We start from the raw sequence: 23501 nt of genomic DNA, 5'->3' as shown, positions 1-23501 counted from the left end.
ACCAGCCATGAGGATCAATGCCCAGGAGTCTCGCTGACCGACCTCACTCCAGAGAAAGAAGACCTCTCTCCAGGCACAGGAAGACCTCGGTTGCTGCATCACAGTGGCATCTTCAAGGGCTGGGGTACCCCAGGGAGCTCTCCTGACAAAATGGGGGGGGGGGTCTCTTTACAAGGTTAGGCGTCGGAGATTCCCATCCCAGATGCCTCCACCCCCTGGCAGAAAACCTGCGATTCCCTGAGACTGAGAGCGTCTGAAGCTTATTCTAAGGAGGCCAAGGGAATGGAGGAAGGCAACGAGCTGGGGAGAGGCTTGTCTCCCCTTTGGGGAAAGCTGAAGACTCCGGGGGGGTCACTCACCAGGACTAATCAAGCATGGGCAGCTGGGGAGGTGAGACTCCCGCCCAGTTCTTAGGAAAGATCTTCAAAGGACGCTCCTCTTGCGTTTGTGATTCTTCTATCATTGCTGGACAGATACTACCACCACCCCAACCACCCTTGGCACACGTACATTCCTGGGTTTCTACCTCTGCCAACCCCCACTTTGTGCTTTTTTTCTATAATTTTTGGTAGAACATGGCTGCGGGACCACACCCATAGCCGAACCTATATAGGAAGTGACTTTGTGTGTGCAGGGGGCAGGGGGCAGAGAAACAGTGACGGAGGAGGGGTTTTTGTTTTCATTCTTTTATTACTTTCTTAAAGTTCATTCACTTATTTGGGGGTGGGGGGGGGTGGGAGACGGACAGAGAGAAGAGGGAGACAGAGAATCCCAAGCGGGTTCCGTGCCATCAGTGCACAGCCAGACGTGGGGTTCGATTCCATGACCATGAGATCAGGACCAGAGCTGAAACCAAGAGTCAGATGCTTAAGGGACTGAGCCACCCAGGTGCCCCCGGGGGGGGAGGTTATTTTAATCATTAAAAACCCATACTTTGGGACGACTGGGTGGCTCAGTCGGTGAAGCGTCTGACTCTTGATTTTGGCTGAGGTCATGATCTCACGGTTCGTGGGTTCGAGCCCCACTCTCCCTCTCCCTCTGCCTCTCCCCTGCTTGCACTGTCTCTCTCTCAAAATAAATAAACTTTATTAAAATAAAATAAAAAGCCACGCTTAGTTTTGTTGGGGGGGGGGGGGGTTGGTGAGAAGCTTGCCCTGGCACTCCGGAGGGTGATTTTGCTGTGGACAGAGTGGAATGTGGGGTGATTTCAGGTTCCCTGGAGCTCCCTAGCTGGCCTGGAACTCTCCTACCAACACCCCCAACCTGGCCACTCATAGCTGAAATCCCTCTGCTTGGGAACGTAGCCACACACGCCACCATGAGAAAACGGGGGTGAGCCGAAAATGTCTCAGGGGGTCTGAGCTAAATTCCAGCCACATTGTACCTGACAAGAGAGATTATTTTCTGAGAGCAGGTTCAAGGTGGGGGTAAGAGAGTAGTTGCGGCTGTTCATGGTAACAATTGGAGAGGTCTCAGCGTGGATTCTCGGCACTTAGATTTACTGACCATCTCTCATGTTCCGCCATATTTCCATTCCTTTAGGGATGTATATGAAATCACTCGTCCCCTAGCACTTATCGAGCAGAATGTGACAGTATGAGCCTTGGAGAGGGCCTCGGAGCGATTGTCTCATCTGAAGATTTTGCCTGCTTGTCCGTCCCTTCCCTGAACGGTGGTTCGCACAAGGTCATGGGGCAGAGTCGGCCAGTGGAAGAAACGGGACTATAAGGTTCCTTCTGGACCCCCCTGTTAAGGGTTTTTACCGTAAATACTATCCAACTTTATCTGTGACCGTCTCCATCTCAGGCGGGAGCTGGTTTTCTTTATTGGCTGTACAAGGTGGACCACCAGCCCTTGATTTGGTTTCTCAAACGCGGAGATCAATGCCTTGAGGTCTGGAAAGATCTTCTTGGGAGCGCCTTCCACGGTCTGCCCAGAGACAAGAAGGAGATGGCTCGTCACCTTCAACTGTGAGTGAAATGTGATACTTCTCAAAGATGTGGTTTTCAGGGCTACCTCTGAGCTGGCAAACTGAAAATGAGTGGCTGGCGCTTCAAGCTTCAGAGCTCACCCCGATGGGGGCCCCCCAGGGGGACTCAGCGGGTTAAGCGCCTGACTCTTGATTTCGGCTCAGGTCATGATCTCACGGTTTGTGAGTTCGAGCCCTGAAACAGGCTCTACACCTGCTTGGGACTCTCTCTCTCCCTGTGTCTGCCCCTCCCCCGTGCATTCTCTCTCTCTCTCTCTCTCTCTCTCTCTCAATAAATTTAAAAACATTAAAAAAGAAGAAGAAGAAGAAAAAGAAAAAAGAGCTCACAGCAATGGAAATACACAGAAACCTTTGTTTTTAAGACCGGCCTCTGACTTGAGCTACTGTGAGTAAAGAGAATAATGACTGAGGCGTCCCGCCTCGGTCTGCAGTGAGCCTCAACCTCGGCAAGTTGTCTGGGGTACCACACAGGGTACCCCTCTGGGAGCCGATGTCAGACACAGTGCCTTGTGTGTGTTTTCTCCTTTTTTTTTAATTTAAATTTAATTTTAATTTTTTTTTCTTTTCTTTTTTTTTTTTTAATTTTTTTTAACGTTTTATTTATTTTTGAGACAGAGAGAGACAGAACACGAACGGGGGAGGGTCAGAGAGAGAGGGAGACACAGAATCTGAAACAGGCTCCAGGCTCTGAGCAGTCAGCACAGAGCCCGATGCAGGGCTCGAACTCACGGACCGCGAGATCATGACCTGACCTGAGCCGAAGTCGGACGCTTAACCGACTGAGCCACCCAGGCGCCCCAATTTTAATTTTTTTTTTAATTTAAATCCAAGTTAGCTAACATATAGCATAATAATGATTTCAGGAATAGAACTTAGTGATTCCTCACTTACTTAGAACACCCAGTGCTCATCCCAACAAGGGCCAGCCCATGTAACCCGTCCCCCCACCCAACGCCCCTCCGGCAACCCTCAGTTTGTTCTCTGTATTTAGGAGTCTCTTATGGTTTGTCTCCCTCTCTGTTTTTATCTTATTTGTCCTTCCCTCGTCCTATGTTCATGGTTTTCTTGATGATCACTGTGGTTCTCAGATGGCTCCATGTCAGACTGCAGACGGGTGTGGTGACCAGAAGTTTCTCTGACGTGTGGTGTGGTTAACCTTCATCAGAGATTCTGGCAGACTTTGCAGCAGACTGCAGGGAAGTTCCATATAAGGCCGTCACTTCAACCCAAGCCCCCATCCACTCACTACAGGCCCCTGAGAGTTTTGCTACCCCTCAGTGAGATGCCTCCTGGATCTGAGTTATAACTGATTTCCATGCCTCTCTGCTTTGCCCAGACAAGACACAAAATATGGTATTAAGGAATTATCACAATCTCCCAAAGCATGAACAACAAAGAAAAAAAGTTTTAATACAAGTTGCTTTTTAGAACACATTTTATTTTGAAATAATCTCAGACTTGAAGAAAAGTTGCAAAACTCTTTTTAAAATCTGTATGTATATATCCTTCACCTACCCCTCAAAGGTTAACGTTTTATTGTGTATATTTGCTTTTCATTTTCTCTTTCTAAATGTGTATAGATATACGTGCATATATAGCGATACATATATATATTTTTTTAATTTTGAGATTGAGTGCAAACGCGATAGCTCTTTAACCCTAAATGCTTCAATATTTCCAAAAAAAGCAAGGACGTTACATATCCACACTACAATGATTAAAATGAGGAAATTAATCTTGATGTAGTACTATTGACTAATATACAGACCTTATTCAAATTTTGTCAATTGCCTTAATAACGTCCTTTGTAGGGAAATGAAAAATTATATGTATACACACACATCACACACACACCATACATCATTCACACAGACACACACACACACACACACACACACACACACATATGGATATGGCTATATATGTGTGTGTGATATGTGTGTGTGCTTGAGGATCATTGCGTGTTCTAATTTCTTTTAGATATGCACAACGAACATTAACATATTGAAGATTCTGAGATATTTTGCAGTAAAAAGATCTGCCTAATCTTGTCTGCAAGTGTTTCAAAAAGATTATTTCAGGATTCCCTGTTAGTGAAGATTCAGTTAAATTTATTATACTCTACTTCCTAAGCCAGAGAAATCATTTCAAAAAAAAAAAAAGGTTTTTTTCTGCTTAGTGCTCAGTAAACCAGAAAAATTAAAGAAACCCCCAAGACTGCTAGTCCACTGATGCTCCCCTTATATTTTCCTACAACCATGGAGCTCACATGGCTTCCTATACATTCAGACCTCTCCCCACCTTCCCATTCCATCCCGCCCTGGTCATTGCGTTGTCTTCTAATTGGACAGTGGTCCCGTATGGAGTCCAGGCTGGTGCATTTGACCCTGGGGGATCCAGGGTCATGCATACCTCTACGGGTCTGAATAACAGCCTTGATTATTCAAAAATTCTCCCTATTTCCCTCAGAGAAAGACAAGGTTAACTATTGATTTGACTCAAACTCTGCATGTTGCTTCCCTTTTTAAAATGCCCCTACGTGGCCACATCTCAGGTTCAAGAGATGATCTCAGATTCTTCTCCCCACCTTTTGTTGCTGCAACAACAACAACCGGGACAGCAGTCCCGGTACGTTCTTACCTGTATGTTGTAAAACCCATGTCTCTCTTTGAAGATTCGGTATGTGTAGACGAAATTTTTAAACCTGTGGGAAGATAACTGTATGAATCATTATATTCTTTTTTTTTTCTAAGTTAATTAATTTATTTTGAGAGAGAGAGGGAGGGAGAGAGTATGGGAGGGGCAGAGAGAGAGGGAGAGAGAATCCCAAGCAGGTTCTGCATCATGGCCTGAGTGGAAATCAAGACTCAGACGTTCAACCGACTGAGCCACCAGGCACCCCAACATAAGGTTCTCATAGGCAAATCCGGGTAGCATATACCTCTCTATTATGCGTGCAGTGCCTTTGGTGTTCTTGAGTCCTAAAAAGAAACTGATCATTTTCAGGCATTCCCATCTGTGGGAATTTGAAAGAGACAAAGGTTTGGAAATGGGGACCCTAATTCTGCTGGTGGACGTCAGGGCTTGTGGCCAAGAGGGTAAGGAGAGGGAATCTTCTATTTCCATGGTCTTGGTACTTCTCTCTAGTTTTTTTCACTTAGCTCTAAGTTGATGCAACATACAAAATGCCATTGAGCCGTTCCTGTACTGTTTGCCAAACGATGTGTCATTGACCTCGACAGAGATAGTTAGTGTTAATTAAGACAGAACGTTGAGAGTTCTGTCCAGGGAGGTGACATGCTGTGCTTTTGTTCTTCGTTGGGATTGGTGCCACTGTCTAAGTAATCTAACCGGAATCTACACAACAGACCCAATCTAACAATTTCCAAAGCAAGATATAGCATACAAACATTACCGTATTTCTGCAACTCCAAGATGCCATCGATGTAAAGTGTCAAATTAACAATAGCTTTCCAGAAGAAAAATGCATACGTTAAATGTTTCTACCAACCGTTCAACATGTTCTGATCCCACACAAACATTAAAATGTAAAAAAAAAAAAAAAAAAAAAAAAGGATGCCTGGGTGGCTCAGTTGGCTGAGTGTCTGACTTCAGCTCAGGTCGTGATCTCAGGGTTCATGAGTTCGAGCCCCAAATCTGGCACACTACTGACAGCACAGAGCCCACTTTGGATTCTCTGTCCCCCCCGCCCTCTCTCTGACCCTCCCCTGCTCATGCTCTCCCTCTCTCAAAAATGAATAAACAGGGTGTTGTATGGAAACCAATTTGACAATAAATTATATATTAAAAAATGAACAAATATTTGTTTAAAAAGTAAAGAGGGAGCGAGAGATTAAAGGCATTGACATGAGGTTCAAATTATCTGATGACTCTCCCACCACCACTTTGCACCTGTGCCAAAGAATCATTGGACTGAATTGAGAATTTAGAAAGCTACTTAGAGCATTAACAGAAGCTTTCTACAGAAGACTTTATCACTGTTTGTCTGAAGGCTTTGGCAATTGACTTCAAATCCCAATCCTTTTTGTGGGGTTTCCTGAGGCCGGAATAAGCCAGTGGGTGTCCCCAAATCACATGGGAAGCAACACAACATTTCACATGAGTCCTTGTCCACATATGATAAGGTATCGCACATCTGGGTAGAGGTCTCAAATATTTCTTTTCACGGAGGTATCGTTCAAACTAGGATCCAAACGAGGTCCATACGTTGCATTTGGTTGACCACACAGTCCTTAGAGACCCAACTATCAAATGCTAAATTCTTAAATGATTTCATTTTTAATTACACTGTTGTATTATGAGCTAAGACAATCTCCACCAGAGGAATGTGAAAGAGTAAAGCAAATGGAGTTTCTACGTTAACTAGTCCGAAAGCCATAGACTTCAAGTTGTAAAGACAGACATTGCTCAAATTTGATCTTTTTCTTTGCAAAGCACTTTAAAATTTTTTTTGATGTTTATTTATTTTTGAGGAGAGAGAGACAGAGTGTGAGCAGGGGAAGGTCAGAGAGAGAGGGGGACACAGAATCTGAAACAGGCTCCAGGCCCTGAGCTGTCAGCACAGAGCTCGACGCAGGGCTCTAACTCACGAGCTGTGAGATCATGACTTGAGCCGAAGTCAGACACTTAACCGAGTCACTCGGGCGCCCTTTGCAAAGCATTTTAAATGAAATAACGAGCCATGTTGCCACATTGCTTTGCAAAGAAATTGACTTTTTGAATTTGTGATACCTACCTGCATTGATTTTGGAATGTTTAGGGGAAAAAATTCGCTAAGAGATTACAGAGCATATACTTTATATGACTATAGGGTCTTTGGGTAACGTAAAAACTTATTTTTTTAATACCCTCTGTTCTAATTATTATTATTTTTAAATTTGTTATTTTTGAAAGAGAGAGAGAAAGCACGTGAGCGGAGAAGGGGCAGAGAGAGAGGTGGGGGGAGAGAAGATCCAAAGCGAGCTCTGTGCTGACAGCACAGGAACCATGAGATCATGACCTGGGCCAAAGCTGGACGCTTAACTGACTGAGCCACCCTGGTGCCCCTAACTGTTATTTTATAAATGCCACTTAAAAACTTATAAAAGAAACATGGTCTTCCAGCATACATTTATACTAAAGATACATAAAAAGACCATGTTTATCCTAGGCCTTCGCCCCATCACCAATGGTGACAGGGGAGCCCCTTCTTCGGCTCCAAAGCTTACAGTCTTGCCTCTACTCTCTGCCTTCAGTCCCCTGGCCTAATCTCATCATGCCCTTTGTCCCTGCTGTCATCATTACAAGAACCCCAGTCTTGCAGGTCATTGACCTATTCTTTAATCATCCCCGTCCACCTTGCTCTAAAGGAAACCTTGCTTTGCCCCAGGACATGGCCCCCCCTGCCTCGTCTACAAGGCTGCTTCTTTCTCCCAAAGCCCTCCCCCTGCAGGGCCTGAGGGGGACACCCGTGTCCCGGTTCTCAGCTGTTTCCCTCCTTCCTCCAAACCCTCAGCTTTGAGTTTCACATCATTAGATTATGTTGCCTACCTATTGCCCCTCCCTGCTGCGGCATGTCATGCCCCGGCTTACTGCCACTCGATTCTCCATGGCACAGCCTAGCTCTTAGCCCATCGTCACTGTCTTCAGTGCTATTCCTGCCTCAGCCTCCATGATTGTAGTCCACACGTACATTCCCCTGAGACATTCCAGTTTCTCACCTCCTTCAGCTCTTCTCCAGGGACCTCACCCTCCACCTACATCAGCCACGCACTCCTATGTCCAACAACCAGGACTGGGGGGCCCAGGGCAACATCAAAATGCAAGGCCCCTTGTTAAAAAATGGTTAGGAATTTCAACATGGCGACAGCAGAGCATTAAACCAAGTGCAGGGCCCTGTGAACGGGGGGCTTTGTGCAACTGTGTGGGTGGCAAGCCATGAAGCCAGCCCTGCTTTCAACTTTGAGCTTGTGATTGCCACTAACCGTAACCCTTTGTAATGTGACCTTCACACATCCCACTCTCTTGCTCCCGCTTCTAGACACTTTCCTCCATTCACTGACCCCATCAATCCCTTGACCATAGAGCCTCCAATCTATTGGCCCTACCACTTTTCACTGCTGTCACCCTTGGCATGCTGACTGGTCTCACTTTGAATTAATGACCACGGACCTCCAGTGGGCTCTTAGTGCCCCCACCCCAAGCAAGCATTTCCTTCCCTATTCCCTCCATAGTGATTCTACGTTGTCTCCTTTCTTCTTAAACCCTGAACACCTCACGCTTAACTGATGACTTCACAGAGATTCAAGCAATCAGAAGGAAACCGCCAGTCTCTGAATTGCCACAGCTATTAGCCTGTGTGGTTACCTACTCTGCCTTAATTACCATGCCTGAACCTTGCATGTTACTCTGGAACTAATCCCTCTTACTTCCACTGGATGCCATCCATTTTCATCTATTCAAGGACATAGTTCTAGAAATTTCTTCCTCCCTCTCCCTGATGTCATTAATTATTATTCTTTCCACAGCTAGGGTGGCCCTTTTAAAAACTGTGAGTCAGATGTGTTGTTTTAATTATAGAGATTTATTAACTTTTTCCACTTGTTCAAAAGATTTTCCTATACAGATAAATAGCAAAAATATTTGTCATCTATTTGCACCAAGATGATTTTGATTTCAATCGTCAAGTAGCAATTGTCATTGACTCTTATATCTTCTAATATTTAACAAATGCCTTGAATTTTTGTGCAAAAAAAAAAAATGTGAGTCAGGCTATGTCCCTCCTCTGCACAAAAATATGGTCAATTTATTTTAAAATTTTTTTACTTTTAAGTAATCTCTATACCCAACATGGGGCTCAAACTCACAACCCCGAGATCAAGAGTCTCATGCTCTTCCAACCAAGCCAGCCAGGTGCCCCAAATCTGGTCAATGTTGAATAAGAAAAATAAGATTGCTGCGTGTGAAGGGACGGCAGGGCGTGTTTCTGTCTTAACACATCTCCTGTCTTCTTATAGAGCTATAATTAAGACAGCGAGGAACTGATTCGAGGGTAGAAAAGATATTAATGGAATAAAATAGAGAGCCCAGAAACAGATCCACATATGTCTGAAAACTTGGTCTATGATAGGGTTGGCACAACAGAGCAGTGAGGAGGGGACAGGCTAGTTGTTAAATGGTGACGGTGATGTTCTCACGTGTAAACAAGTAAAAGTGGACCCTACTTCACACTTTTTTTTTTTAATGTTTATTTATTTTGGGGAAAGAGAGAGAGAGTCACAGAGCACTAGTGGGGGAGGGGCAGAGAGAGAGGGAGACACAGAATCCGAAGCGGGCTCCAGGCTCCGAGCTGTCAGCACAGAGCCCGACGCGGGGCTCAAACCCACAAACCGTGAGATCATGACCTGAGCTGAGGTTGGGAGCTTGACCTACTAAGCCACCCAGGTACCCCACCTACTTCACATTCTAATTGAAGACCTAACTGTGAAAAAACAAAACAGTGAGCTTAGGAGAAATAAATATGAAGGAACAACTTAGTGACTTGTGAAGGAAGGAGTTTCTTTCCATCACAAAAAGTATAAGCCTTAAGAAAGATTAATGAACTCACTATATTCAAATTAAAATTTCTTGGGGCCCCTGGGTGGTTCAGTTTGTTAAGTGTCCAACTCTTGATTTTAGCTCCAGTCATAATCTCACAATTCATGGGATCGAGCCCCACCTTGGGCTCTGCGCTGACAGCATGGAGCCTGCTTGGGTCTCTCTCTCTCTCTCTCTCTCTCTCTCTCTCTCTCCCCCCCCCCCTCTGCCCCTCCCCCACTCACACACGGTCACATGCAAACACACGCTTTCCCTCAAAAAATTTAGTTAAATCAAAATTCCTAATTATCAAAATATATTAGCAAAGCGAAAAAGTCTGCAAACTGGGAAAAGATATTGCAGCACTAGTATGTAATAAGAACACTGATTTACTGTAAGAAAAAGGCAAACAAAATGGCCAATAAACATGGGAAAAGATGCTTCACTTCACTCTCAATCAGGGAAATACAAATACGAACCACAATTAGATATCATTTCACACCAAACTGGTAAAGACATATGAGTTTACTAATGGAAAATATTGGCTGTGATATGAAGCTATAGAAAGTTTTACATACAACCAATGGGATGTAATTAGATACTAATGTCTTGGAGAACAATTTGGCAAAATCTAGTAAAGCTGAAATGCATACACTCTATAAGCCCCAATGTGTACCTTTCGAGATTGGTAATACTGACACAAAACTGACAATGCCAATATCTTATTATTTACTAAAAAGCAAAGATCATAGAAACTAAATATGTAATACATTTAAACACATTTACAATCTAAGAAAATCATAAATATATGATAAAATATTAGGTCAAAGTGTAAAACTAATGACAAGACATAAAATAAATACCAATTTTCTAATGCAAACCATCATTAGATGAGATTAATTAGCATATAGTGTTCCAAAAATAACAAATCAAACACTCCGTAAACCTCATTAAATTTAAATTAATGATGAAAAGTGTAAAGGAAAATAGCTATTTTTAGTGTAATTTTGAGGCACAAATGGGGAAAGGGAGAGGTGAGGATGAAGGGAGGGGGAGAGAAGAAGACAGGGAGGGGAGTGAATCACTGGGGTCATCACTGGCTTCTGAGGATTTTTTTAATGCAAACACTTCCATCTGTCGGAAGAGCCTTATCTGTTGACACTAGTTGGGGTAAGTTTACGCTTACTCTGACCACTTTCCTTTGAGTTTTTTCACCTTCAAACAATCTCCTCTCTTGCTCTGCAACTTCAAACAAATCTGTTTTGGACATTTTGGATCCTTGTAGGAGCTGACACCTTTTTCCTGAAAGCAGAGTTTGTTCTTCAAGCCCTTCCAAATGTCAGGGGTTAGCTCTCTAAGGTTCCGCACGCTTACTGACTACTCTGAAACAGACTTTATCCCAACACAAAAACAAACCAACAGTCAAAAAGGGGCTCAATTTTCCTTCCAGGGTAGTGGACGCACAGGGTTGTGTTTGTTTCAGGTGTGCAATATGGTGATTCAACACTTCGATCCATTACTCAGTGCTCGTCACGACCAACCGTGTCCTCTGCATCCCTTTCACCTCTCTGCCCCATCCGCTCCCCCATCTCCCCTCCGGTAACCATGTTTCTTCTCTATAGTTAAGAGTCTGTTTTTTGATTTGGGTTTTTTTTTTTCCTTTGTTGGTTTGTTTCCTAAATTCCGCATATGAGTGAAGTCATAGGATATTTGTCTTTCTCTGGCTGACTTATCTCACCTGGCATTATACACTCTACCTCCATCCGTGTTGTGGCAAGATTTCATTCTTTTCTTTTGGCTGAATAAAGTCCCACTGTGTGTGTGTGTGTGTGTGTATGTATATACACAGTATTTTCATATTTTTGGGGGGTAAATACCCAATAATGAAATTATTGGATCACAGAATGGTTCTATTTTACATTTTTTGAGGAACGTCCAGACTGTCTTCCACAGTGGCTGCACCAGTTCACATGCTCACCAATGGTGCACAAGAGTTCCTTTTTCTCCACATCCTCCCCAACCCTTGTTATCTGTGTTTTTGATTTTAGCCATTCTGGCAGGCATGACATCCTCGGCCCTTTTGAAGTACACTATTTTGCAGTAAAGGCTATGTTTTTATTCTCTAGTGATTCTCTTTCAGGAAGGATTTACTTTTTTCAGTCATCAGAAAAAAGTTGTGCTTCGAAGAAACGGACCCAGGGGCGCCTGGGTGGCTTGGTCGGACTTTGATCTCAGCTCAGGTCACGATCTCATGGCTGGTGAGATCTAGCCCCGAGTCGGGCTCTGCGCTGACAGCGTGGAGCCTGCTTGGGATTCTCTCTCCCCCACCTCTCTCTGCCCCTCCCCTGCTCACACATGCGCACTCTCTCTCTGTCTCAAAATGAATAAATAAACTTAAAAAAAAAAAAAAAAGACCTAAAATGAATATAGTATAAAAATTGGTCTCCCGATTTCTCCCCCTGTGCTGGGATGGGAAAGGGGTAGAGGTGCCTACCTGCTGATGTCCACGGGGACCAAAGAGGGGCAATGGCTGTTGGGGTGCACTTGGCAGATTCCTGCCTTACCCCTTCTCAAGTCTCTTAAAGCTACAGTAACTGATATCATAATATCCTCACTAAGCTCATAGCAGCCAAGCAGCCACATGTCATCTTTGCCATCCAAAGCTTTGCTCAAAGACCTGGTGGTGCAAGGCAGCTGAGTTGATGATTCAGGGCACCGAGTGCTTTAGGTGGAGCGCCTTGGGTGGGGTGCTCCATCAGGGGGAAAGGAGGGGAAACTTTGAGAAAAGTTGTCCATTACTGGTCAAATATACCTCTGATCATACTGAATTTCAATTACTCATTTCCTCCCCTGCACCTCACACTTGGCTGTGAGCTCCGAAAGGCCAGACTCCTGTCTGCTTTGCTCACTCCTGCACTTTGCCTGCCCCGTAGTTACGCTCAGTGAATATTTGTTGAGTTGCATTGAATTATATTTTTTTTAATTTTTATGTTTGTTTTTGAGAGAGAGAGAGAGAGAGAAAGCATGAGCGGGGCAGGGGCAGAGAGAGAGGGAGACACAGTATCCGAAGCAGGCTCCAGGCTCTGAGCTGTCAGCACAAACCCACGAACTGCAAGATTGTGACCTGAGCCAAAGTCAGATGCTTAACCGACTGAGCCATCCAGGTGCCCCTGCACTGAATTATCTTAACAAGAAATGTGCCAAGGCTATATGAAGAAATCTTACTAAGAGACACGAGTGGCAATGTTTTTGAATGGAAAGATTAAGTATTGTAAAAAATAACAATTCTTATCAAATTATATATTACTTTTTGAGTGCTTATTTTTGAGAGAGAGAGACAAAGCATGAGCGGGGGAGGGGCAGAGAGAGAGGGAAACACAGAATCTGAAGCAGGCTCCAGGCTCTGAGCCGTCAGCATAGAGCTGAACGCGGGGGTTGAACCGTAAGATCGTGACCTCAGCTGAAGTCAGATGCTCAACCAACTGAGACACCCAGGCGCCCCTCAAATTATATTTTAATTGGCACCCCTAGCTCCAACCTGCCCTGAACTCCACTCACTTATCCAACTACTTAACATCTCCTAAATGTCCACTAGGTGTTTCAAATCCAGTATGCTCAAAACCAGTTTTATACCTGTGCGATTCTATCCCACTACCGAGTCAATATCCTAACTGATGTCCATGAACTATGAGAGTTTCTACTCTGTCTGGTGAGAGCACACGCATTTGCAGACTAATGAGAGTCCCAGAGATTTTTCTATTGGCTTCTTTTGAGTGATTTTTTTTTTTTTTACCTGGCTGTGGGTACCTTCCTCATGTGGATGAGCTATTCACCACTAAGCTGAAGATTTGAGATTTCTGCAGATCTCTGGATGATCGGCAGATCTGCAGATCTTTCTCCATGTGTCTCTCTCCTCTTCTGCATTCTCCCCCATGAGTTCTAGGCACAACAGGCTTCCTGGACTCTACCTCTAGCTCATCAATTGAGGGAGACCATAAGGCCCTACCTGGGTAGACAAGGACATTAATATAGTGATTGAGATTATCTCAGATGCTCAGGAATCTAGAAGAAAGATAGAGCTTGTTATGCAGAAACATGGAACATAGAGACACCCAAATTAAAATACTAGAGGTAAAAACTGCATTATCTAAGATGTAGAATATGCTGAATGGGATTAGCAGCAAATTTCACGTTGCAGAAAAAATTAATTCGTGAACTTGGAGGTAAAGTGACATGACAGAAACTACCAAAAGTGAAATGAAGAAACCATTGAAATACAAATGGGGGAAAAAACAGTACAGAAAATAAACAACAGAGAAAGTTATTCTCTCAAAGGGTAAATAATATTAATGAAGTTTCACGGGCAGCTGGGTGGTTCAGTCAGTTAAGCATCTGACTCTTGATTTCGGCTCAGGTCATGACCTCGGGGTCATGTGATTGAGCCTCACATCGGGCTCCATGCTGAGCGTGGAGCCTACTTGGGATTATCTCTCTCTCTCTCCCTCTCTCTCTGCCTCTTCCCCCTTACCTCCCCAAAATAAATAAACGTTCAAAAAATATATTAAAGTTTCATTTGACATCAGTGAAATGCATAACTTACTTGGTAACACAAAGTAACAGACCTCACTCAAAAAAATAGACTGAATAACCCTGTACCTATTAAAGAATTTGAATTGGTACTTAAAAACTTTCCCACAAAGAAAATTCTAGGCCCAGATGACTTTACTGATACATTCTACTGAACATTTAAGAAAGGAATAATACCAATTGTAAATAAACTCTTCAGAAAATTAAAGAGACTACTCCTAATTTATATTGTGAGGCTAGCATTTCTCTGATATGAAAACCATTTATAGACATGTTTTTAAAGTTAAGGTACAGATTATATTCCCCACGACATAGATTCAGTAATTCTTACCAAAATGTTGGCATATCAAATTAACCAATGTATACAAAAGACTCCACATAGTAATCAAATGGGATTTATGTCAGGATTAATTTCAAGGTTGTTTTAATATTTGAGAATTAATGAATATTGGTTGATTAGCTCCCGGAAGAAACCAAAAGGGATACACTCCTTGGCATCGGTATTGGCAATGATTTTTGTGACACTGAACGCAAAGACAACAAAAGTAAAATAAACAAGTGGGACTACTTTGAACTACAAAGCTCTGCACAGCAAAGGAAACCAACAACAAAGTGAAAAGGCAAACTACTGAATAGGAGAAAATATTTGCAAATTATATGTATGCTAAGGGGCTAATACCCAAAATATATAAAGAACTCATACAATAGCAACAAACAAATAATCTGATTTTAGAAATGGGGAGAACTACATAGGCATTTTTCCAAAGAAGATATACAAATGGCCAACAGGTACGTGAAAAGTGCTCAACATCACTTATCATCAGGGAAATACAAATCAAAACCACGATGAGATACCATCTCACGCCTGTCAGATGGTTATCATCAAAAAGCCAAGAGATAATAAGTGTTGTCACGGATGTGGAGAAAAGGTAAGCTTTGTGTGTTGTTGGTGGAAATGTAAGCTGGTGCAGCTACTATTTAGGAAGCAGTAAGAAGATTCCATGAAAACGTAAAAATGAAACTACCATATGGTCTAGCAATCCCACTTCTGGGTATCCAAACTGAATGAAATCAGTATGTTGAAGAGATATCTGTACTTCCATTTTTAATGAAGCATTATTCACAGTACCAAGATATGGAAACAACCTAAGTGTCCATCAACAGATAAATGGGTAAAGATGTGGTGTATGTGTGTGTGTGTGTGTATATATATATATATATATACATATATACATATATATATATACACACACATACAATGGAATATTTTTCAACCATGAGAAGGAAGGAAATACTGCCATCAGAAACAACATGGATGGGCCTTAAGGGCATTATGCTAAGTGAAATAAGCCAGACAGAGAAAGACAAATATTGTACAGTATCATGTATTTGTAGAATCTTAAAAAAAAAAGAGAGAAATTAACAGACTAAATATGACTCTCAATCAATGCAGAAAAAGCATTTGACAAACTTTGATATACATTTCTAATAAAAACTCTCAACCTTACTAGGAAGAGAAGGACTAAAATCACACTTAATGGTAAAAGACTGAATACTTTTACCCAAAGATCAGGAGATGACAAGGATTTTGGCACTTGTCACTTCTACTCTGCATTGCTGTGGAAGTCCTAGCTAGTGCATAAGGCAAGGAAAGAAACGGAATGGAAAGATTGAAATGGAAGAAGTACACCCATCTTTAATTGCAGATGGCATAGGGAAAATCACATGAGTGCTACAAAGAAGCCACCAGGCTAGTGAGTGAGTTCGACAAGGCGGCAGGATACAAGATCAATATACAGAAGTCAACTATATTTTTATTGACTTGTATTGAACAAGTGGAATGTGAAATTAAAGTAACATCATGTCAAACAACACAAAAAGATGAAATCTTAGGGATGAAATTGACAAGAGATATACAAGACCTATTACAAAAACATTTCTGAGAGAAATTTTTAAAAACTTAAATAAATGGAGATATTAAACTATGTTCATGGGTCAGAAGTATACATGTAAGTTTCCATGTCAGTTCTCCCCTAATTGATGTATAGGTTCATGCAATCTCAACCTAAATCCCATCAGGCTTTTTTTGGTGGTAGCTGAAAAGCTGAGTCTAAAATATGGACAGAGATGCAAGGAACCTAGGACAGCCAAAATAACCTTGAAAAAGTTGGGGACTCACACTACCTGATTTCAAAACTTATTATAAAAAGAAAGTCATCAACACAATATAGAATTTGCATAAAGATAGAAAAAAGATCAATAGATCAACAGATCCAAACTTACGTGGTCAATAGATTTTTTTTTTTTTTTTTTTTTTTTTTACCAAAGACATCAAAGCAATTCATGAGAAGAAAAGATAATCTCTTCAACAAAGGATCTGGAACAGTGAAGTAGCCATGCCTAATGAACTCCAACCCTAACCTTACCCCAGATACAAAAATTAAATCAGTATGGGCTACAGTAAATGCAAAAGCTGACACTATTAAAACCTAGATAAAAACAAAGGAGAAAACCTTTGGGAAATTAGTTAGGCAAGGATTTATTACATACACACCAAAATCGTGATCCTCAAAAGAAAAAACTAATAAAATTTGGCCTCATTAAAATTAAGAATCTCTGTTCTTTGAAATACACTGGTTAAAGAGGATAAAAAGACAAGCCACAAAATGGGAGAAAATATTCACAAACCACTTGTCTCATAAAGAACTTGCGCCAAAATAGGTAAAGAATTATCAAGACTAAGAACATAAATAATAGGAAAATAAAAATTTCATGGGCAAAATATTTGAATGGATACGTCATCAAAAAGATATATGGATGGCAAAAAAGTGTATGGAAAAATACTCAGTATCGTTATTCATTAGCTACACGTACCACAACGAAGTACCACCGCACTTATTAATATGGCTTAAAGTTAGAAAACAGACCAAGCAAAGTGCTTGCGAGAGTTGCAATCGGAACTCACAGAATGCCCGTGGGAATGTAAAATAGTGCATTCACTTTGGAAGACAGTATGGTAGTCTCTTGGAAATATAAACGCACACTGAACATATGACTCAGCAGTTATTTTCCTGGGACAAATGAAACCATATGTCCACAAGACTTGGTCGCAAATATTCATAGCAACTTCAGGTGTAATAGTTCCGAATGAGCTAAACCAATAGGGTAATGGAATACTACTCAGCAATGAAAAGAACGCACTTTGTAACTATACCGATGAATCTCAAAATAATTATTCTGGATGAAAGAAGTCAGACAAGGGGACGCCTGGATGGCTCAGTCCGTTAAGCATCTGACTCTTGATTTTGGCTCAGGTCGTGATCTCACGGCTCATGAGTTCGAGCCCCACGTCCGGCTCTGCGCTGACTGCGTGAAGCCTTCTTGTGGTCCTCTCTCTCCCTCTCTCTCTCTGCTTCCCCCCTGTTTGTGCTCTCTCTCTCTCTCAGAATAAGTAAATAAACTTTAAAAAATTTTTAAAAAAAAAGAAAAGTCAGACAAAAAGGGCTACTACTTTATGATTTGATTTCTATTAAATTCTGGAAAATGTTAATAGTCTCAAATTATATTGGGTCCGCCAGACCAAAATGGAAATAACCTAAATGTCTGATTATGTATAAATTATGATATATCCAATCAACAAAACAGCCAGCAATCACGAAAAGATGGTGTGTGTTGCCTTTCTTTGATGGGGAAAGATGCCAACGATGCACTGAAAAAAAACCAGCGTGCAAACCCTCGTGTATGACGAACGATTTGTGTACATACACGTATTTCCTTATACACGCATATGCATAGAGAGCAGTCTGGAGACATGTGTACTGAAATATCAGAAATGGTAATTTCCATGTGGTGAAACTGAGAACATTTCTGCTTTCTTTTTTATACCTTTCTCCACATTTGGTTTTTCTAAAATAACCAAAAAAGTTTGAATTCTTTTTTTTCCTTTGTGAGCTCTAGAGTCTTTCCAAAGATCTCAGAACCTGGGAGCTAGAAATGACACCCTCTCTGCACCCCCCGCCTCCACCCGGGGCTCTGCCCCTCCTTTCTATTTCTGCTTTCTCCTCAGTGAGGACATGTGGTAAGTCAGGGCCCGGATTCTTCTCATCGGCAGCCGTCCCACGGCTACAGAAAGTCCCTCCTTTCCCCTCAGACCCACAGAGGAAGCCTCGGCTCTCCCCGTCGCCACTCCACTTTGACTCTACTGATTATAAAGGCAGACCCACGCCCAACTTCTCACACTCACAGGGTCACACTACAGAGGCAGTGTTTTTGCATGCTGGTGTTTCCTGAAAGCTCTATCAGGGTACACGATCAAGTAACATTTCCTGTCTAGAGTTACCACATCGCTTTCTGGTCAGTACTAGGTGCTGCTTGGCCAACTCTTCGTGTGACTTCCTTTAGTTCGAAACTTTCCTAAGATATTTTTGTTTAGGTCTGTGAAAGCATGGAAGGTGGCCTATTGCCATATTGCCATTCTAACAGCAAAGAAGGGGCAGCCTCAATGTTGGGAAGCAGAATGGTAAGACTCCACGTATCAGGGTCTGCTGGCAAGACCTCCGGTCCTCGGCTTGGGCACTTTATAACACAATTCCAAGGCGAGTATCTCGAACATATGTCAGGGGCACTGGGGACATGGGTAAGAAGGAACATACTGATGCGTTGGCAAGTTGGGCTTGGACAAGTTATCTAACAAGACACTCCAGTATCTGGGGCACCCGGCTGGCTCAGTAGGTGGAGCATGTGGCTCTTGGTCTCAGAGTCATGAGTTCGAGCCCCACCTTGCGGGTAGAGATTATATATTTAATAAACAAGTTGAAAAAGGAGAGAAGAAGGAAAAGGAGAGGAAGGAGAAGGGGAAAAAGAAGAAGCACTTCCAGTTTCCTCTCCCACAAATTAGGGGTAACGTCACCTACTAGAAATGGCTTTGCAAAGGGCAAGTGAGATAACAAATACAACATGCCTGTCACGATGTTTGGCTCCTAGAAACCACCTTCATGGGGCACCTGAGTAACTCAGTTGGTTGGGCATCAGACTCTTGATTTCAGCTCAGGTCATGATCTCACGGTCATGGGATCTCTCTGTTCCTCCCCTGTTCACGTATGCACATGTTCTCTCTTTCTCTTTCTCAAAAAAAAAAAAAAAAAAAAAGGACCTTCACGGTGGCTCCAAATGCACGGTTACAGGCAAATAGGCTAATTCTTGAGACCATTTTGGCTTTGCTCACGTCGGGCAACCTAAAGTAGCCTCTCTATCCCTCACTGTACTATGACTCTGTTTTGTTTTCATCATTATTGTCTCCTCTCACCGGAATGTACTTTCACAAGGGCAGGACTGATGCCCGTATCATTCATCGCTATTTTCCCGATGCCTAGAACTGTGTCTGGAATACACATTATAAGAGGCACTCAGTATATGCTTGTTGAATGAATGCGTGAAGGTTCTATTCATTCATCCTCCAAATACCTGCTCCACTAAAGCTCTCCACACCTTGATGAGTGAGTCGCTCTTTGCTCTCAGTTCCCACACACCCCAGTGTGAGTCCAGTCATCGGCACACACTTTGTCCGTTTACTTCTTTATTTTCCCCACAAGGCTCTGAGCTGTGTTGAGGGCACCAATCTAGTGCCCAGCATAGCTCCTGGCATCTAAGAGACTCTCAACACCCGTTGGACAACTAGAATTGAACGGGCAGTGCTGATCTGCGTGGTGACAAAATTTCACAGGGATCATGATAAAGGCCATTGAGATGGGGGCCATTTGACCTGAGCCTTAAGCCTGATGCACCTGAGATAGGTCTGCCTTTCAGGGACATGGGCATGGGCAAAAATAAGTACTCTTCTCTCGTCATTTGATTTAGTGTTCTTTTTCCATTTCTTAGTGACTTTCACTTTAGATGAATATGCAGGCTAGCTGGATATTCCACAAAGTAGTCAAAAAGGAATGTTGACTTTTAAAGAGAATCCCAGGATAGACTACTTACCCTGAGGTCTGGGTCAGGGTCTTCCTGTCTGTATGACGTCCCTGGCACCTGCTTTTCCCATTCCTGCTGTTTGCCCTTCCACAGCTAGTTCCTCGCCATCTCCCATCCAGAGACACAACACCCTCAACCGCCATCACCTGTTGGCTTCGGAGCATCTTCCATATCACACTAGAGCTCCAAAAATTCTAGTTTGGGGGAGTTCGAGGAGTTCCAGTCTGGTCATTTCCCTGCATGGAAACCATCTGCGCTTCCCCATTACCTACACAGTCATTCGTTTCAGACCCCATGACATCATCCCAAACCTACTCTACCAAAAGCCGTTTCCAAGCTACTTTTCTCGAACCCTGTCAAACATCCTACCTCTAGGTATGCCTTCCGTTCCGCTTCCCTGTAATCCAATCTTATCCACTCTTTCCAGTCCCAGCTCAAATGCCACCTCCTCTAAAAAGACCCTCTTGTTCATCTTTCCTGCCCTTGAATTTGCATAAAACTGCCTCTTCTTAAATGTATCCTTTGCCCTTTTATAATTTATTTACATGTTTTGGATCTCCTTGAAAAAAATTTGCAAATTCCCTGTTAGAATCTCCCTAGGCTCTAGTACCATGTTTGAATAGATAGTAGGGATTCACTACCTTTTTATACGTTTTCAAAAAAAAAAAAAAAAAAGGGGGGGGTGGGGAGGGGCAGAGAGTGAGAGAATCGCAAACAAGTTCTGCATCGTCAGTGCCCAGCCCGACTTCGGCGGGGCTCAATCCCATGAACCGTGAGATCACGACTTGAGCCGAAATCAAGAGTCTGACGCTTAACCGACTGAGCCACCCAGGTGCTCCTACATGCGTGATTTCAGCTGCAATTTTCCTGTGCTTCACCTGGCCTTTGGTGAAGAAAGTACCTATTTGGCTTTGTATGGTTAGGAGTGTGTAAGTGCACACATGTGTGCATGTGTGTGTATTTAGTTGAGGGATGGATACTGAATTTTACCTAATATTTTTAACCAAATCTGAATGAGTTATGCCGTTCGTAAACTTTGGCTAATTAATATTTCATTAAACTAATAATTTACCCGACCTGGAACCGTCCTTGACGTCTTGGAATGGACCAGACTTGAGCACCGTGTACTTTCTCCTCTAACGTGTTCCTGGCTTCTGTTTTGTTAGTAGTTTACTGAAAAGTGGCATTAATTAAAATTGAAGTTGGTCTGTAGATTTCCTTTGTGCCTGTGTCCTTTTTGAAAAAAAAAAGTTTTGCCTTCATACATAGAAATCAGGAAAAAACAATGCAGAGAAACAACTCAAGCTAAAAATGGGTAAAGAATGTGATTGGTCAGGGCCCCCCGGGTGGCTCAGTCTTCTGAGCGTCCGACTTCGGCTCAGGTCATGATCTCACTGTTCATGAGTTCAAGCCCCGCATAGGGCTTGCTGCTGTCAGGGCAGACCCCGGTTTGGATCCTCTGTCCCCCTCTCTCTCTTTGCCCCTCCCCCATTTGCACTCTCTCTCATAAATAAATAAACATTAAAAAGGAATGTGAGTAGGCAATTCTCAAAAGAAGAATTACCAATGGCTAAGAAATATATGAATACACTCTTGTCATCACTGGTAATTTGAAAACTCAAACTGCTAACCCCTAAGGCTATCTTTCTTTTACCTACATCCCTGGCATCATATAAAAAAGGAAATCTGGGGCGCCTGGGTGGCGCAGTCGGTTAAGCGTCCGACTTCAGCCAGGTCACGATCTCGCGGTCCGTGAGTTCGAGCCCCGCGTCAGGCTCTGGGCTGGTGGCTCGGAGCCTGGAGCCTGTTTCCGATTCTGTGTCTCCCTCTCTCTCTGCCCCTCCCCCGTTCATGCTCTGTCTCTCTCTGTCCCAAAAATAAATAAAAAATGTTGAAAAAAATAAATAAATAAATAAAATAAAATAAAATAAAAAAGGAAATCTATCTCTGCCAATTCTGTTAGTAATGACAGTCCCTTTTGTCTTCATTCTTTTTCTTTTTTAAGATTTTCTTAACGTTTATTTATTTTTGAGAGACAGAGACAGAGCATGAGCAGGGAAGGGGTAGAGAGAGAGGGAGACATAGAATCCGAAGCAGGCTCCAGGCCCCGAGCTGTCAGCACAGAGCCCGACGCAGGGCTTGAACCCACGAACCGTGAGATCATGACCTGAGCCGAAGTCAGACGGTTCACCCAGGCGCCCCCCTGTTGTCCTCATTCTAAGAAGCACTGAAGCACATCCATAGAGACACTTGGGTTTTAATTCCTATAACAGGCAAAAGAAAAATTTCAGTGATCTCTCCAAACAGAACATTTGAAGATAGTTAGGTTCCCACAGATACCTGTTCAGGATTGCCTTCTAAATGGAACTGAACAAGCTTGTTTAGCGGGGGAGCTCTGATACTCTGGCCTGAACTCTTTGGAGATGCCAGATAAATTTCAACACAAGCAAGGCGTTTGAGAAATCCGGTCTCTGTTTCTTCGTCTGGAAGGTGGTGACTGTTTCTGCTGGCCTTGACTGACTCTAAGGATGAAAGGAAAGGATGCATGTGGAGGCCCTTTACCCATCTAACAAACTTTGAAATCGTATTTTAAGTATCACCAGTGGAGCCGGCAGAATATACGTGAAAACTTACGTCTCTCGGATTAAAGTTTCCTGAAGGGCATCTAGCCTTTTCCCAGCGCAAACAAACCGACCTCTACACTGAGCCCTCCTCTTTAGATATGCTGGCACTGATGAGAAAATCCTTTTTCTTTCTTCCTCTTTCTTCCTTTCTCACGTGCACCCCCTTGCCTCTGCAATGCCCCTTTGCCCCCCATACTTCCTGCAGCCCTTCCCTTTGCCCCCACCCCCTCCCCTGCTGCTGCACAGGGGCCCCTGGGGTCGCGTACACGCCGTGGACAGATGGATAGGACACACTCCTTGCGCCCTCTTCAAGCAGAGCCTAGCCTTTTCTCATTCTGCTCATCTGGGCTGCAAGGTCGGAGTGAAATACAATGTCTTTCCCACTGGGCTTCTACTACGCTTGGTGTGAGGTTCCAGATGTGTGTGTGTGTGTGTGTGTGTGTGTGTGTGCAAGATGAGACTACTCACGAGACACAGAGGCACAGCACTCCCGGCACGGACTCGCTGTCCCTTATCAGGAAGTTGCCATCCACCCCATCCTTGAGCAGCAAAGTCTCGCAGTCTTTCTTGGACAGAGGGCCGTGGTAACAAGGCAGATCCATGGGGAGCCCTTTGGTATCCCCGAAATCCATCCCCAAGTCCGGGGACGGCTCTGAGGAGGGAATTAGAGGAGTGGCCTTGAGGGGCCTTTGGAAGCACCTCTCCAGCTGGCTGGTGGCAGTGAGGTGACACTGCCTTGCAGGACCCAGACTGTT

General features: G+C 43.2%; 1 protein-coding gene across 1 annotated transcript in view; it reads right to left on the bottom strand.

Annotated features, from left to right (window-relative positions):
* SH2D1B (SH2 domain containing 1B) overlaps positions 1-23500 on the bottom strand; it is a 27932-nt gene extending 4432 nt beyond the window's left edge. Inside the window, exons 1-3 of the mRNA XM_058702440.1 lie at positions 23215-23500; positions 4631-4694; positions 1764-1929 (exon numbers count right to left, since the gene is read on the bottom strand). Coding sequence (XP_058558423.1) covers positions 1764-1929; positions 4631-4694; positions 23215-23378 — 394 coding nt within the window. The 5' untranslated portion in view covers positions 23379-23500. The remainder of the gene's footprint in view (positions 1-1763; positions 1930-4630; positions 4695-23214) is intronic.
* Between the last annotated feature and the right edge of the window lies 1 nt (position 23501).

This window comes from Neofelis nebulosa, chromosome 15, assembly GCF_028018385.1.
Source record: "Neofelis nebulosa isolate mNeoNeb1 chromosome 15, mNeoNeb1.pri, whole genome shotgun sequence".
NCBI lineage: Eukaryota > Metazoa > Chordata > Mammalia > Carnivora > Felidae > Neofelis > Neofelis nebulosa.
The sequence above is the reverse complement of the archived record's forward strand: the minus strand, read 5'-3'. Positions and strand labels throughout refer to the sequence as shown.